This window comes from Lampetra planeri, chromosome 13 (genome assembly GCF_965212315.1).
Source record: "Lampetra planeri chromosome 13, kcLamPlan1.2.h2, whole genome shotgun sequence".
Taxonomy (NCBI): domain Eukaryota; kingdom Metazoa; phylum Chordata; class Hyperoartia; order Petromyzontiformes; family Petromyzontidae; genus Lampetra; species Lampetra planeri.
Genome location: NC_136119.1, coordinates 8,135,614 through 8,151,223, shown reverse-complemented (window position 1 = coordinate 8,151,223; position 15,610 = coordinate 8,135,614). Strand labels below are relative to the sequence as shown.

Below are 15,610 nucleotides of genomic sequence, written 5' to 3'. Positions count from 1 at the left end.
ATGGTATCGGGCACAGGAACTTTGGTGAACAAAGAAACTACATTGAAACTAACGAACAAATCAACTGGGGACAGTGAGATGTCTTTAAGTACAGAAGAGGTGGTCTTACCAGTGAATGGCTGCAAGGTCTCAGACAGATCTCGGGCCAGTTTGTAGGTGGGTGAGCCAATGGTGGAGACGATGGGACGAGGGGGTCTATCTTCTTTATGGATTTTTGGTAAGCCATAAAATCTGGGTGGTCTAGCAGCAGAAGGTTTTAAGGAAACCCGTTTGGTCTGTTCAATTAATGAAGCTGAATCAGTGATGATACTGTTCGTTTTTGGAACGAGGCTGTTTGTGGGATCTCTTTAAATTATTGTGTAGGTGCCATCATTAAGTAGGTCCTGAATTTTGTTGTTGTATGTAGTTTTGTCCATGATGACCGTGGCATTATCCTTGTCAGCTGAGAGGATAACGATATCATCCCTCTTTTTCAATTGAGATAACTCAAAACGCTCATTCTTACTGATGTTGCTGACTGGTATCTTGGCGCTTTTGAGGGTTGCAGCGATTTCAGATATTGTCACGTCTGCAGCAATGTGTCCCAAACCCTTAAGTTGTGTTCACTTCTTTAGCTGCGACCTGTCCTGTACAAGCCCACTTACTTCTTCTTAAGTAATATGTCTCTCACCTTGTGTCCCCCTCTGTCTCCCAGTGCACTTATACTCAGCACCTCTCCCTGCCCGTTTGCACACTTTTCGGCTTTTGTTTAATTGTCGTTGTGAATATCTATGGCTATGGTCCAGTGACGTGCGGTGAGGTCAATGGCTGGGGAGGCACTGGCTAGTGTCAGATTCATACACCGAGTGGGGCGTGGCCTCACGGAGGGGGCGTGGCCTCACGGAGGGTGCGTGGCCTCACGGAGTGGGCGTGTCCTCACTGAAGGTGGCGTGTTAGACACGTCCCCCCCTGAGTGAGGCAGATGTGATAGCTGTCTCCCCTGGTGCTTTTTCATTGCAGTTTCATGACAAGACCAGCGAGCCTAAATATATTTATACACATACGTGAAATAAGCTACCTGCAGTATGGAAGGCGAGGACATGTAATGAAGGGGTCTACAAACATTACATTGGTGACATACTGAGATAGTAACAGGCATGCGCTTATTGCCCGCGCTCCATCCAGTTACTGAGGGGTTGCGCAATCAGAGGGGAGGCTGAGCTTGTCGCTGCCTCACCTCTCGTCTCTTCCTGTATTTGCAGCGGAGCTCCGCAAATTTGGCAATTTTTACTATAAAAAATGATTGGAATCGTACAGAAATGACATTTATAACACAGATCAGCGGAAAAATCTTAATATTTTTTTTGTACTTTTCGTAACAGCTATTTTCATTTGAGTATGACAGGTGAGGCTCTGCCTCCCCTGACCGCACGTCCCTGTTATGGTCTGTGTCATAGTAGGTAATATACAGTGTTACAAAGTCATGTTCTTTAGGTAACACTGGTATATTGCTGTCCATTATTAAGTTTAGTCTCCATCCAAAAGCACTTCAACCTGTTCTTGCACAACTATTTATTTTATAATTTTGGTCGCAATTTTCCTTCAATTAGAATTGACCCAAGTTTACTGCAAACTCTGATGTATTTTCCAGTTCTGTCCCTCGCACGGATAGCTTTTGACTTTTCACGGAAAGCACTAATAATGGTCAGTGAATAAAACATTTACGTGAATTTTCTCTTCTTAAACACAGGGCAATATATTTTAATTATAGTATTCTAGCTTTGACCATCAACATGTATTGCACACACACAATACATAAAGTATGTATTTTGACAATGTTTGTAAAAACTAGGCAATACATAATATTATAGATTTTTTTTTCATTGAACGTGCTGCTTCAAAAATAAAACGAAATATAAAAAATATCTATTGGTATAAATCTGTCTCAAGTCTGACCATTCTTTTTTAAATCATTCTTTAACAACTCTCTGGTCACTATCAATTCAGAGTTTCATTTGAAATGAAGCAGTTTGAGCACAAAGACGCTGTGTTCCTTGTTTATACAATTCTTGTGTTCCGGTTCGATTTCTGCAAGTTCTATCGTAAACCAAAATGAAGCCTTTAGCACTTCGATGCCAAACTGCTAGCAGTTTATTTATGTAAGGGGAAAAAAAACATGGGAGCTTCAACCTATAAATACGAAATACTAAATTGATGTATTCCTATTCCTTCAAAAATAAACGTTTCCAAGTATTTATATAGCTATTAAGCACAATTGATGGTGCAGAGAGGACCGTTCAACATATGGACCAATCACATCAAATAGTGTTTTCCCTTTACATTTTACATGAAAAGTTCACGTATTTTTAACCGTGAATTATCTTTGTTGTGCCTATTACATAAGATTTTTATTTCAGCTTTAACTTTTCAACCAGTCAACAAGAAATGAGAAAGCATAACTGTTTTAATGTTAAATGGCGACCGTAAATATCAACTATATGCCTCTTGTTTTAATACAAATACAAGAAAGAAACAAATACTGTAATCCCTTTTATATTTAAAAGTCTGATATAAGCGTACACCAAAACCAGCACTTTTTACATATAGACACATTTTAGCATAAAGATTCTCAAACACCAGCCTTCATGCCTCTTCATATAAAATGTTTTTTATGTTTACATTGTGCATTCTATATATAACGGGGAAATCAAGATGTTCATTTAATATATTACTTTCAGATGGTATTCAAATGTTGATGAGATTGCATTTTGTCAGAGAAGCACTCGCATCTGGGCAATTGATATTATTTTGGGATGGCATCAGAATTACAATGGATATGGAAGAGGCTCTCCTCAGCTTGCTGGTTTCACCAGAGGGAGATACCACTGCAAGAAGAAACAGACAAAAACATGACCTTCAATATAAATATATGTATGCAATGTCTCTCATATACTAAATGTGAAATACCAAATAAAAACACATCAATAAACATAATTCTTGTCCAAAGTTTTACATAAACACCAATTGTTACAAAACCAATGTGTTTTTTAGAAACCGAATCAGTTTATAATTTTTAAAAAATGATACCGTATACAGAGCAAGTATTCATCTTCTTGGTTCTTTCGGTAAAGTCACGTAGAAGGGAAGAAATACAATAATACAAATAAAACATAATAAAATAATTATTTTATTATGTTTATTATGTTTTATTATGTTTTATTTTTATTATTTTGTTACTTCCCTTCGACGTGACTTTACCGATAGAACCAAGAAGATGAATCCCTGCAGTCACGAAAGCTTTAAATCGAAAAGAGCAAGTATTCTTCAGCAAAAGTCCTTCACAACACCAGAGGCCCTCTGTTGTTAGATTTATAGCTGTGGAAGTTGATGTCAACGAACGACCATGTGCACAGCACGGGGAGAAGCCAGGGCAACACCACTTGTCTCCAGATGGTTAATTTTCACAGCACTTCAGCTCCTATACGGCTGCTTTGGCATCCACAGCCTCAATAAACAAAACCTTTCGCACATTTTGTTATGGTGATGCTCTTGGGCATCGTTCATCGTCCTCTGTGTAACGATTTGGAAGCTTGGGCGTACAAAAACAAAGGAAGTAATAACATTGTGATGTGTACGGGACTTTGTGTATATTTTAATGAATAATCTCAGTTATATTAGTTTCTCATATTAGTTTACGAATAAATACATTGAGTATAGTTGTTGGTCAAGAGCTTGTTTACCAATTTCCTCTTAAAATTTGAATACTCATTTACAGCCCTTTGTCAATTCACTGCTAGATGAAGGCCTCCCCATGTGTTACTGGTCATGGGGGTTGTTTGACCATACTTCACCATGCTGCTCAGTGCAGGTTGTTGAAGGGAAGGGGCAGGGCAGTTAAAATATCACCACTGATGTTCTCAGTGGCCGGGAATTCGTGAAAGGGTCGCTGGGCATATAACATATCGCGCTAACAAACTGGATTTGCTTGTTGTGAAAACAGTATTAATAAAAAAAAGCATCAATGTTTTCGCGTGTAAACAACATTTAGAAAATAATATTTGTACGAATTGTCTTTAAATCAATGAATATCATCATGATCAATTACGTGACATCTTAAGATGTAATTATTCCTCTGAATGCAATCCCTCGATACTGAGCCAGAGAATGAACTGCGTAAACGAGTGCAACTGTCGTGGGAAACCATTAACCATTCCGAGACAATTTACCTACATTTATCAGACTGTATTCATGCCAATTCATTCCTTCGTTCATCATGCATAGTCAGCGAAGGACCGTTGCACCAAACGCGTGACCTATTGCGACAGCATTCGAGTAAACTGCTCTTGCTGCCATACGCCGGCGTCTCGAGTGATTTGTTTGATCCACGGATCATAGGGAGGGGGGGGGGCAACCACGGGTTCAGCGGCATTCCTTTGAGGGTCACAGTCCACCTCGAACGTCGACCGCCAACTGAAGTTGCGCAATGTGCTGGAGTTTGCACATCAAGACGGGGCGATGTGTCCATAAAATTACAGCCGTCTCCCGCGAACTAAGCTCTTAATCGCTAGCAGACTGGTCGCAGATGCAACGGTGACATTTCTGACGAAGTCGAACCATCAGATGTCAATGTTACAATCTTTAACCGGCACGGTTTGATTGTATGCTCACACTTGCCTCAGTGCCCATGCCTGCAGTATTCCGTCCCTGAGTGTCAAACGGAGGCTTGAGGTACCCGTGGAAATGCGATCGCACCAGCTGATGGAATGTAGGCACGCAGCCCTGCATTTGCAGTCCGCGTGGCACAAGCGGCAGCCACATCAGAAAATTTTAGGAAAAAAACATGATTAGAAATTGGAAACTAATGATTTTAAATTCATGCTGATAACATCAAAATTAAGTATTTTGAATACACTTTTTTTAATTATTGTTTGAATAGTATTATAGACTTTAAAAAGTCATTGTGTAGAACCTTACACTATGGTGTTATGATAAGCGGTGCATATACCTTGTATTCTTCAATTGAATATACATTTCTCAGTTTTCCAAATGGAATGTCGGGTTATAAAGAGGTGTTGTTTATTTAAACAGATGATGTCCCACAGAGACTTTTTAAATGTTTTACAATGAAGATCCAAGTTAACATGCGGGTGATATTAATTTACTGAATGCATTGGCAAGACATTTTCCAATATGGGGTTTGGCATACAGCAAAGGCACACAAATGTGTATTCAACAAATATTATTGACGGAGCCGAAATCAAGCGAATGTGCAAACTTATGAAATAAAAACACCCTGATATCTGGACCACCAAGCCACTAAAAATGTGGAAAATGCACTGCTCGCCACTAGTTGAAATGAATTAAGAGTTTATTGGGCAACGTGCTGTAATTTAGAAATGCGGCCCGGATAGAAGTTGCATATATATGTACGTAGAACTTCTTTCGTACCGTACATATACCACCGTGATAATTAATTGGAGGTGCGTGCAGGTGCCCAGCACACCTCGCTTGCTGCCTTGCAGAGGTAGGTGAACCACCGCAAGCCAGCGGCGACATGCGTCACCTCGTCCTCGTACAGGGTATCCAGAACGAGCACCGACTCCGAGTCTCCCTGCGCTGCAAACCGCGCCCGCGTCTGTGGGTGAACGTCCAGCCCTCTGCACGAGGCACAGAGTGGAAGGCATGGCTCCATTGGATACGATTGACTGCTTAAGCAAGTGGGTGTCTCTGTGGTAACATGAGTCATGGGGTGGCACTTCATTTCATTGGTAACCATTAGACCAAAACTCCTGCAGTGGGGGTCAGTCTATTGTATAGGTAACGGCCAAGGTGCAGCCCTGCAATTACTTGCTAATGCCGCTGTTGGAGGAAAAGCTTCCATTAGAGGGGGCTTTCGAGAGTATTTGATCTACTCTTCCGATGCTGACTACTCTTACTGGAAGAGATGGTGGGGGGGAGGGGCGACAGCCACACATTACTCAACTACACACGGCCTGACCAGTGCCGGGAGATCGAACTGGCGACCTGTGGATTGCAAGTCCAGTGAGCCAACCATGTTTTATTTTGTAAACTTGAACGGTACTGATACGTATCATGTAAAGTGAGTGCCTGTTATTCTCCACCGAAAACCGCCATAAAAGCATTCCTTTGATGAGAAACAGTTTTCTTTCAAATAATAGCGGTGGCAGGCATCTGAGATACTGTAGTGTCCTTTCACTTTTAAAATGAAATTTTATTGTATGGAACCAAATCGCTATTTTTAGTTGTAGTTGTTGCGTTAAATATAATCTTACACAGCTTTCCTGGTACATAAAACTATTTACGACAAAATGTGGTAGAATGTTATAAAACTCAAAGTAAATGAGAAACGTACAGACTGAACCAGCATTTTGCGAGCTTAAATTATGAGTTCACAATGTTTTGTTTTAGTTTTATATAGAGTCGTTCATGCAAATTGAATCTGACAATTGCTAATGAACCACAGACAAGCTGGAAGGCAGCAGACAGGTGGTGAGCCAGCACCAACAATTACCCAAGTTCTACAACCCTCTATATATTAAGGCCAAATTAATGAGTTTTTATACATGTATGAATGTTGAACTTCTTTCGCACCGGGGATAGGACAACAAACTAAACACAAAACGCAGTTCTAAATAAATTAGTTTTCAATCTATATTTAAAAGTGCATAGCTCCAATGGCTTCCTAATATCAGAAGGAGGAGCGTTCCAGACGGCCGTAGAAGCAGCATCTGAAATGGCGCGCGATGCAGTCACCATCTTTGTTCGATAGTTATCCAAGAGCCACTGCTGCGAGCGTGACTGGCATTCGCATGGTGGTTTATGCTCCTTGACGAGATCAGCAAGGTATTGTGGATGCATGTCAGACGAATATGGAGCACCGGAGATAACCGACGAGTGGGAGGCGGGGAAATGCTCTATTAAAAAGGGGCAGACGATGAATGCACCGAGTCTGCAATAACCACATGTACTTGTGGCAAAATATGCAAAAAAAACATGCTCGGATAATATATGTATTGTCTTTGAAAATTATTTCCAAAACTTATTTTTGATACTGGCAAAAAAAAGGTCCCATAGATATGTTTCACAACATTTGTGCAAAGCACCAAACCCTCGCTCAGTCGACAGCACTGAGCGAGGGTTTAAAAAACCAAAAAGCTAAAAAAATGCATCATATCAAAACAAGTCAAGGCCAAGCCGACTGGAACAAAGCAGTAAATAAAAAAATGTCATCCTTAAAAAGTGGTATTTTTAGCTTCAGTCTGCCTTTTAACACATTTAACAAAGGTAAGCATGATAGATTACGACATAGTATAGACTGTTATACACCATGTCAGAGTGTAACAACCTTTGTGATCCGTGAAATTATAACAATCTGTTGAGAGATTGTACACACAAGCCCGTAAGTGAAAAGTGGTGTAACCATCAAGTACGTATTGATGTAATAATTACATTTTTGGCGTTAACAATATATCACATAAAATGTTATTTATTTATTTAAAAAATATAACTTGAATTGCTTAGTTTGGCTGAGCAAATGAACCAAGTGAGTTTTTTTGCACCTCTAAGGACATGTGGTGCACAGACAAGTAAGTTCAATGGAATGAAAAATGATGTAATTACATGATTATGTCATTGGATTTATTTTGAACCACGTTTTTTACATTATGGTGAAAGAGTATTTGTCTTCAATAAACAATTCACATTATTTTTTGGCATATCAGTTTTCCAGCCAGACAGGCACAATGCCATCAACATAAATAATGAGCATTACAAAGCATCTATAATATGTATAATATGTGTAGAGGCATTCCAGACGTGGGGTCGTTCCTTTTGGGTGTTTATTGAACAAACCAATACACGTGTAGACAGTCGCCTGGCAAGGGCCCTGATCCTCTGTCGTTATTTTCATTTAACCTTCGTTCTGCATTTCCCTTTCAACTCTGCCAGCCAATCACCTTCCACCCTTCCTCCCGCTCTCCCCACTCAAATGAGTGGTAGGTGGTCCCAATGACCTCATCTCTTCACCCCTCATGCTAACGTGGGTGGCAATGCTATCTGTGAATTATGCACACATCCAGGGCTTGTTCTGTCAGGCTGTCCTCAATAATTTGTATCGGTATGCGTACCGAACAACCACTTGGGCGAATCAGGTAATCAACCATTAGCGGTCACTCATTGGCAATGCCAGACCATGTGTCCCGATGATGATTAATAATTATTGGTGCGTGTACCTTTGTGAACGAGAGACCCGGAGATTCAGGCGGTTAGCTGTGAATTGTCCCTTTGTGTGCTTGGTGCTGGGATGAGCGAGTGAATTATAAAATTTTATTCGAGGAGCGTTTTGCAATGACCCTACATGTGTATTGATAAGTGACAGAGGATGGGATCTCCAAAAAATAAAACACATTCAGAAATTTACCTCTGCTATTCACCACTGCTACTACATTTAATCTCACCAAATACAATTATAAATCATGCCAAACGCTTTAACTTCATATTCAGCAATAACTACAATTGAGATTTTAAACATTACCTCAAATGTTTAAATATATCATTGTGGATGTGCAACTATAACCGCCCGCATTAGTAACACCCCAGCATATGGAAACCATCAAACACATTTATATATTATCAGGTATTGTGTATGTGGTGTCTATTCCTTCTCGAGTGATTCTCAAACGCATTGTTCGAGTAAAGAAAACACTTGTGGGTGCGTACGGATGAAGGGATTCCTTTATACGTGACTGCTCGCACGCTAAAAGGGGCCTCGCGGCGTGACAACACGCTTCCTGCTGGAGGAAATCAGCAGTAATGGCGCAATTTGTCATGGCGCAAAACCGACCTGGCCTCGTGAACCATGTGGACGACAGCGAGGCGGGCGCGCAGATCGCGGGATGTCTCCCTAGCTGACTGCCACAGACCTGCAGTGTGTAAGACACGCGTGCTATTAACTCCACACATCCTACCTCTGGGGGCCCTCCTCCAACCTCCTTTGCTGTTTTATTTCATTTTTTTCCCCTGTGGTTTGATGGACAAAAAAAATACAAGGGAATAAGTGACTTGAGCTCTCGCGCACGTGCCGTCAGAAACATTTCAACGGTACGACGCTGGCCACGAGGTTATTTAAACAAGCCAAGTGTTACTTATTTTGCTTAGCAGACTAAACTTCTGTGCCATCTTTGTGTCGTTTGTTTTTTCTCTCAGCAGGTTTTCTGTTACAATCGCTCTGCACCAACAGTTGTTTCATATTCAGCACAGCAGGAGTACCGCCACAAGTCTGCGGGATGATTAACGGTTGCTCCATCACATCTACCTCATTGAAATCCAATCTGTCAAGCTGCCATCAGTGCACTTGAGTGAACTTTTAACTAAATATCCATATACTACCCACTTCCGTTCATATTAAAAATGTAGCTTAAGAAAACCATATGAACACATTAAAATATAGAACCCAAAATAACATGTATGAGATTAACAAAAAAGTGTAGCCCTTTGTCCACTGTTGAATGTAGGCCTTCCCACACCTTCTGGTCATGGGGGGTTGATTAACCATACTTCACCAAACTGGTGTGTTGACCGACTCTCTGTGTTACATTACATTACATTTCGATATTTTACTAGGTTATTTAATTTTAGTGTGTCTTTCTCCTGATTTTCAAGCTTGCGTGCCGTGCCGCGTCGTCATCTTACTTGCAGCAGCATCATGTTGCCGTCCACTCATTGATATGCTAATTTTTTCTCTGCCCTCTCCCTCTCTCCGCCCCCGCCCCCCTCTCTATATTTAAGGCACCGTCACAGAAACGACCTCTCTCTTTGTGCCGATATGTGTCCTCTCTCTGTGTGTCCTTGTGATGTCTGTCTGCTTGTATGTCTGTCTATAGTTTTCTAGTTAGATTTTTGTTGCTATTTCTGTTATGCCTGATGATGATTGCTTGTGTTGCAATCGAAACGTCGTAATATGCTATTATTTAATTTATTATTTTATCTTTAGACGTGACTTAACCGAAAGAACCAAAGAATACTTCCTGCAGTCACGAAAGCTCCAAAATTAAGATTGGTCAGTGTGGGTTGGTGAAGTAGGGAGGACCAAGGACTGATTCACATATCACTCTCCACTTATGTTCGCTGTGACTGGGAGTCAAACTCAGGTCGCTGGGTTCATAGCTTAGTGCACAAACCAATAAGCAACCACTTAACCCCAACCAAAATAGAATGCTCGATATTATTTTTACAGTAGTTATAAAGTACTTTTAGAACCGCGTTCATTATAAATGTAATATATTTGAAAACAGACAACGCAATACAACATTCATAGCACTTGTAATTTTGTTTCAGTTTAAAAGGCCCAAAATGTTTACAATAAATGCATGAGTACAAAAAAGCATTGGATATTTATTCTGAGTTAAGAATATGACACCCAGCTAAATGTCATAAAATCAGGGTATGCAAGTTGTGAAAGGTGACACTTGCATAGCATTGTCAAATTAAGCCGAGTGCAACTCCTTCCCAACCAACGACTTCTGCACACCACTCGATTTCCTCTGAAAATAAGCACTCACGATTCTTTATATTGCCAAATTTACAGATTTACAGTTGGTTTACTGGATTTCCGCACTTACCATTGTGGACTGGCAAAGCTCCAAAATGGCTCCCCAGGGCCCTGATTCGGGTTTCCAGAAGTTTGAAATGCTCAACAAAGAAGACACAAACGAGCATTCGAACAATAATTATCTCCTGAGACATAAACAGTTGTACACAATCGTATTTTAAAGAACACGTGCCATTTTTTTTGGAGCAAAGGACAATGCAATATTTCAGATTTTACAAGAATGAGAATTAACTGGCACATACTTTCTCATACATGGTTCCAAGAAATAATTCTTAAAAACAATCCGTCATGTGTTTAAAAATATATAAACGAGGAAGTTTGTAATTATTAAACCAAACATTAATCTAATTGGCTTCATTTTACAAACCAATGTAACGGTGCAATTTATGAGCAGAGTATGTTAAATGTGGTGACCTTACTTTGGCCTCGTCCCCAGCCACCTTGACAAAATCGTTGAAGAACTGACGAGGCAAAGGTGTCTCATCAGCGGTGCGTACGTCTGAGAATCTTGCAATGATGTCCCAGGACAGGTCTATGGCCCACTGCTCAATGTTGGCAAGAGAGTGCAGGAGAGCAATGCGGCTGCCCTGCACCCAAAATTATGTTAATCGTCAGCATCACGATCACCATCCTCAACATCATTATTGCCGTATACAGCAGCCATTTGACTTTCCATCAGAACACATTAGCATGGTTGGCTACGTACGGTGCGAGAGAAATTCAACATATATATAAATATTACTCCATTTATTAAATTACTTTCAACTGTGCAATCAGCAATAATCAAATCTGAAATGTCGAATGACAATGCATCTTCTGTGTCAGAGAACAGGCAGCTAAATATATCTTTCAGAGCTTCTGAACATATCCTTCAAGTTGACTTGTTATGCTTTATACAGCAGGGGGTGCACTTTCCCACACGCTCTGCCAATAGGTTGTCAAGTGGAAAAGTGTAAATTGTTATTCTTGCATCTAGGATTTAGAAAAATCAAGTGCAATATGAAATTTACTGGCAGTTTTTTGTGCAGTCAACGGTGACCGGGCTGAGAACATCAACTTGCTACGCTTGAAAATGCCATCACATCATGGGCGGGCATCCAGATTCACACCTAGAATCTCAGCAGTGCCAGCGAAGCACTGCGAGCCACCCAGCCACCTGCCACCGGAACACGTTATTAACATATGAAGGTGGCCAAGTTGAAGGGGAGCAAATGTATATTATATACATTACCGTGAGGTTAATGTCTGCAATTACATTTGTATGAATATTTGGTTCTGTTCCATGACAAATAACAAGACATCCTGACTGGATGTATTACTTTGTATAGTAAAGTATAAAAAAGAGCTTTGCTTCATAGCAGTTCAGTAGAAATATACCAAAGAACCAAGCCCTCCACAATTAACTTAATTTCAACTATTTGTTTGTAATGTCAATTAAATGTTATTTTTATCCAAATGTCCACTACACTGTGAAAGAGACATTCCATCATATATGTATGCAAAACTTTTTTTTTCACCGTACGTAGCCAATTATGGCAATCGGAGGTGCAGGGGAATGACAACAAACTAAACAAAAAGCATTTCTAAAGAAATTAGCTTCCTATGATCAGAAGGAAGAGGCGTTCCAGACGGCCGCAGAAGCGCATCTGAAAGCGCGCGATGCGGTGACCATCTTTGTTCAATGGCCAGCCAAAAGCCGCTGCGAGGATGACCGGAGTTTGCGTGATGGTTTATGCTTCTTGACGAGATCAGCAAGGTATTGTGGTACATTTGTGGCAAGCACATGATAAGCAAGCATCAGAACTGCAGCCAATGTCCTCATCGGTGATTATTTTGTTCTATATACCAGAGTGCCTCCCTTGCCACGCTTGATACGTCCGGGTTCCAGGACCGCCAGATCTGCTGCACGGGGTGGCTGATCTGGGGGCATCCAGCAGCCCACTGCCTCCAGCTCCCCAGCCTCCCACCTCCGCTGCACCTCTAAAGTTAACTGCACCTGCAGTACACCCGGTACGGACACACAGCGGTGGCAACCAAAGTCATCACCGAAAAATCGACTGCTAAACATGCGCTCACAAGTCTAGCTGCTGTCAACGGACAACAGGTGCTCGCGCTCCTTCTCGGTAAACGTGTGAAGATTAATTTCGGGCCAAGTAGCGGTGGCAATGAGGACTGGAGTTTGGGAGACTTGGCATGAAGCCAAGTACCTCTAGCTGTCTCGATGATGTCTTTATTTTCACTCCTCACCTTAAGAGTCAAAAACCAGGACCACATCTGCAATGAGTCATTAATGCAGGATTTTGGGACAGTCAGGTTTATGAACGACTTAATACGAGAACCAAAAGTTACGTTTGCACATATTGAAAGTAGTTTTTTTGGATTTTTTCACGAAATTTTTCTCAAAATCGAGTCTTCTCTTCTTCTACCATCTAAACGCACGGTATCTTTTCATATTTAACAATTAGTAGATACATCATGAATAAAAAAAATTGTGTTTCAAAACATTTTTTTATAGCATACACGAGTGCTGGGGCCTGCTGTGGGTTATTCTCATCAGTGTCATACTAGAAACAAACATATGGATGCAAGGAAAAGCTGTATATTATTTACTGCAATTTAAATGATCAATTAATGTGCATAGAAATTCCCCAACAACAAGTGTGGCCATAGAAAGGTAACTGAAAACATTACTTTATTATTATTTTGTGGCCTGCAATCTTTTTTTTCCGTGAATGAAACCCGAGGCAGCCCCTTCCTAGACAAAACCAAGGCATGACTGTATTCATTAAGCTCTTACACGCTTTAGGTACATTACAGCTTTTGGTCTCAAATTACCAAGGTAATTTCCTGAATTGTGACTATACCCAGAAGTACAAATTTCATACCATCTTAATAAAACAAAACATTATCATTGTTTGCTAATGGATTTAGGTAATGAATAACTGAGTTCAAAACTATGAGGAAACTTCTTAGTGTCCATACGATGCTCAATTAAACACGTACATTTTTTAAATTAGCAGTTGAGAATAAAGGAGTTTAAGTCACATACACCATTACTATCGGTCATAAACACATTTCTGTGGAGGGAGCTGGTAGGAACGTTGGGTTGCTCGGTCAATGGCCAGGGTCAACGGCGGCGTGGTGTATTCCGCAAATATGGCCGACTGTGAGGGCGGATACAAGCCGGCGTGAGTAGGTTAAACGTTGAGTTTTATAAGGGCACCACGGGATGACCAGCCCCTCCCCACCCAGCCCCACCCTCCCCACCCAGCCCCTCCCCACCCTCCCCTCCCCACCCTCCCCTCTCCACCCAGCCCCACCCCTCCCATTTTTGGATGCACGACGGACGGACCCAATAATCCCCTGTGGGCTGGTGGAACCAGGTGGTTCCTACCAGTAAAATGCAAGTTTAAATAGGTTGCTATCTAAGAATGATTTTCGTTCAATGCAATGTATGAGCTCACAAAGGTATCTGGAGCCAGGAGACGACTGGCAGGTGAATTGTTGTAGTAATGTACGTCTTGGGATGAATGCTGGTAAATTAGAGCTTGCTAATTATAATTGTTATATATATACCATTTTCAGCGTTAGAAGGTAAACCATACTCTGCTTTCTATCATCTAAGAGTACACATCTAATATATCCACCAAATCATATTCGATACCATTTCAGCGACACTTTCCACAACACTGAGCTGCAGATCTAGCTCAACATCCAGTAACAGCGATGAGCGAAGTTGAGTCGTGGATCACTGACGGCTTTCCCAGGACCACCAGACTTGCAAATCTCTCGCAACAGGTTAAGTAAACTCAGCTCCGCCAAAAGAAAATAAGTTTCAAACTTAATAAAAACAAAAATTCATCGTTTGCTGCCATGCATTTAGAAGATATTTTTCTTGGAAGAGAGAAAAAGCCCGGTAGCTTTCAGTTCACATTTTTGAGAAGTTGAAAATCCTTACAATTATTTTTTCCCTGACTTCCAAAGCCAAGCTGATGGAAGAATATGGCCAATGTTAACAATTCATCTATGGCTTAACCTTTTGGTATTTTCCAAGTTAAAAACGATATACAAGTAAATTTGCAAATTCCCTGCCAACGTTCTTCGTGATAGTTTGAGAAAGTTAAATTGATTTAAAATGCTGCCACAATATATTAAAACAAGCTTATAAACGTGAATGAATAAATGTTTATTCTTACAAAACTGAATTCATGTCCAGGTCAACGTGCTTTGGTGACATTTTGCCAATACATATTTCCTTTTAAGGCAGTATTATTGACAAATGTGAGTTTTGTATGTTTTTTAAGCAATCAAAAAATATAGTGAGGCTGAGATTGAAAATCCATTTTCAATTCATATTTCATAAATACTGTCGTCAACTCTCGATTATATTAATTAATGGGGTAGTGACGGCACAGTTAAAGATAAAAAGACAGATCACGAAAAACATACACGTAAATTGGGTCAAATGTGCCTTTAGTGCTTACCAATGAAAAGTGTTTGAAGTGTATGGACTCAGAACTTATTTCATCATATGTTAATGGCCTCTCTTTGTGTTTCAACACCATTAACTATTATATATATTCAGTTTTTCAATGTTCTTTTCATTCACAGCATTTACATACTCATAATTTCTCATCTGTCTTTGGTAAAAAATCACCACTTGTATGCTACCAAAGCGATATACTCGGTTTATTGTGTGTCAAACAATCTTGTGGTGTGGCAGTCTTTTTGTCCGTTAAACAATAATCTATGATGACATTAATTGCCTTCGAGGAGAATTAGACCTAATTTGCCATAGTTCACATATCACAGCTTTAAACAAGCATAATTGAAAACACAAGTGAGTCTGAGTGTCAGTAATTGTTTTTAAACCCATGTGGTTTTTATGCTCAGAGTGATGTTCAAAATATTATCTTTTGCCAAAATGCAATATATCTCCAAGACATCAACACTTTTCACATTTTAAACACCTATTCTATCTAGCATACTGTGAGATAGATG

The 15,610-nt window shown here is 40.4% G+C and overlaps 1 protein-coding gene across 4 annotated transcripts in view; it reads right to left on the bottom strand.

The window, feature by feature from the left end:
• Positions 1 to 2,107: 2,107 nt before the first annotated feature.
• Positions 2,108 to 15,610, bottom strand: part of LOC144722028 (uncharacterized protein HI_0077-like) — a 28,473-nt gene continuing 14,970 nt past the window's right edge. For all 4 annotated transcript variants that reach the window (XM_078600093.1, XM_078600096.1, XM_078600097.1 and 1 more), the window contains 7 exons: positions 12,456 to 12,605; positions 11,029 to 11,196; positions 10,620 to 10,689; positions 8,843 to 8,921; positions 5,483 to 5,636; positions 4,654 to 4,758; positions 2,108 to 2,864 (listed from right to left, as the gene is read on the bottom strand). In XM_078600093.1, coding sequence (XP_078456219.1) covers positions 2,832 to 2,864; positions 4,654 to 4,758; positions 5,483 to 5,636; positions 8,843 to 8,921; positions 10,620 to 10,689; positions 11,029 to 11,196; positions 12,456 to 12,605 — 759 coding nt within the window. In that variant the 3' untranslated portion in view covers positions 2,108 to 2,831. The remainder of the gene's footprint in view (positions 2,865 to 4,653; positions 4,759 to 5,482; positions 5,637 to 8,842; positions 8,922 to 10,619; positions 10,690 to 11,028; positions 11,197 to 12,455; positions 12,606 to 15,610) is intronic.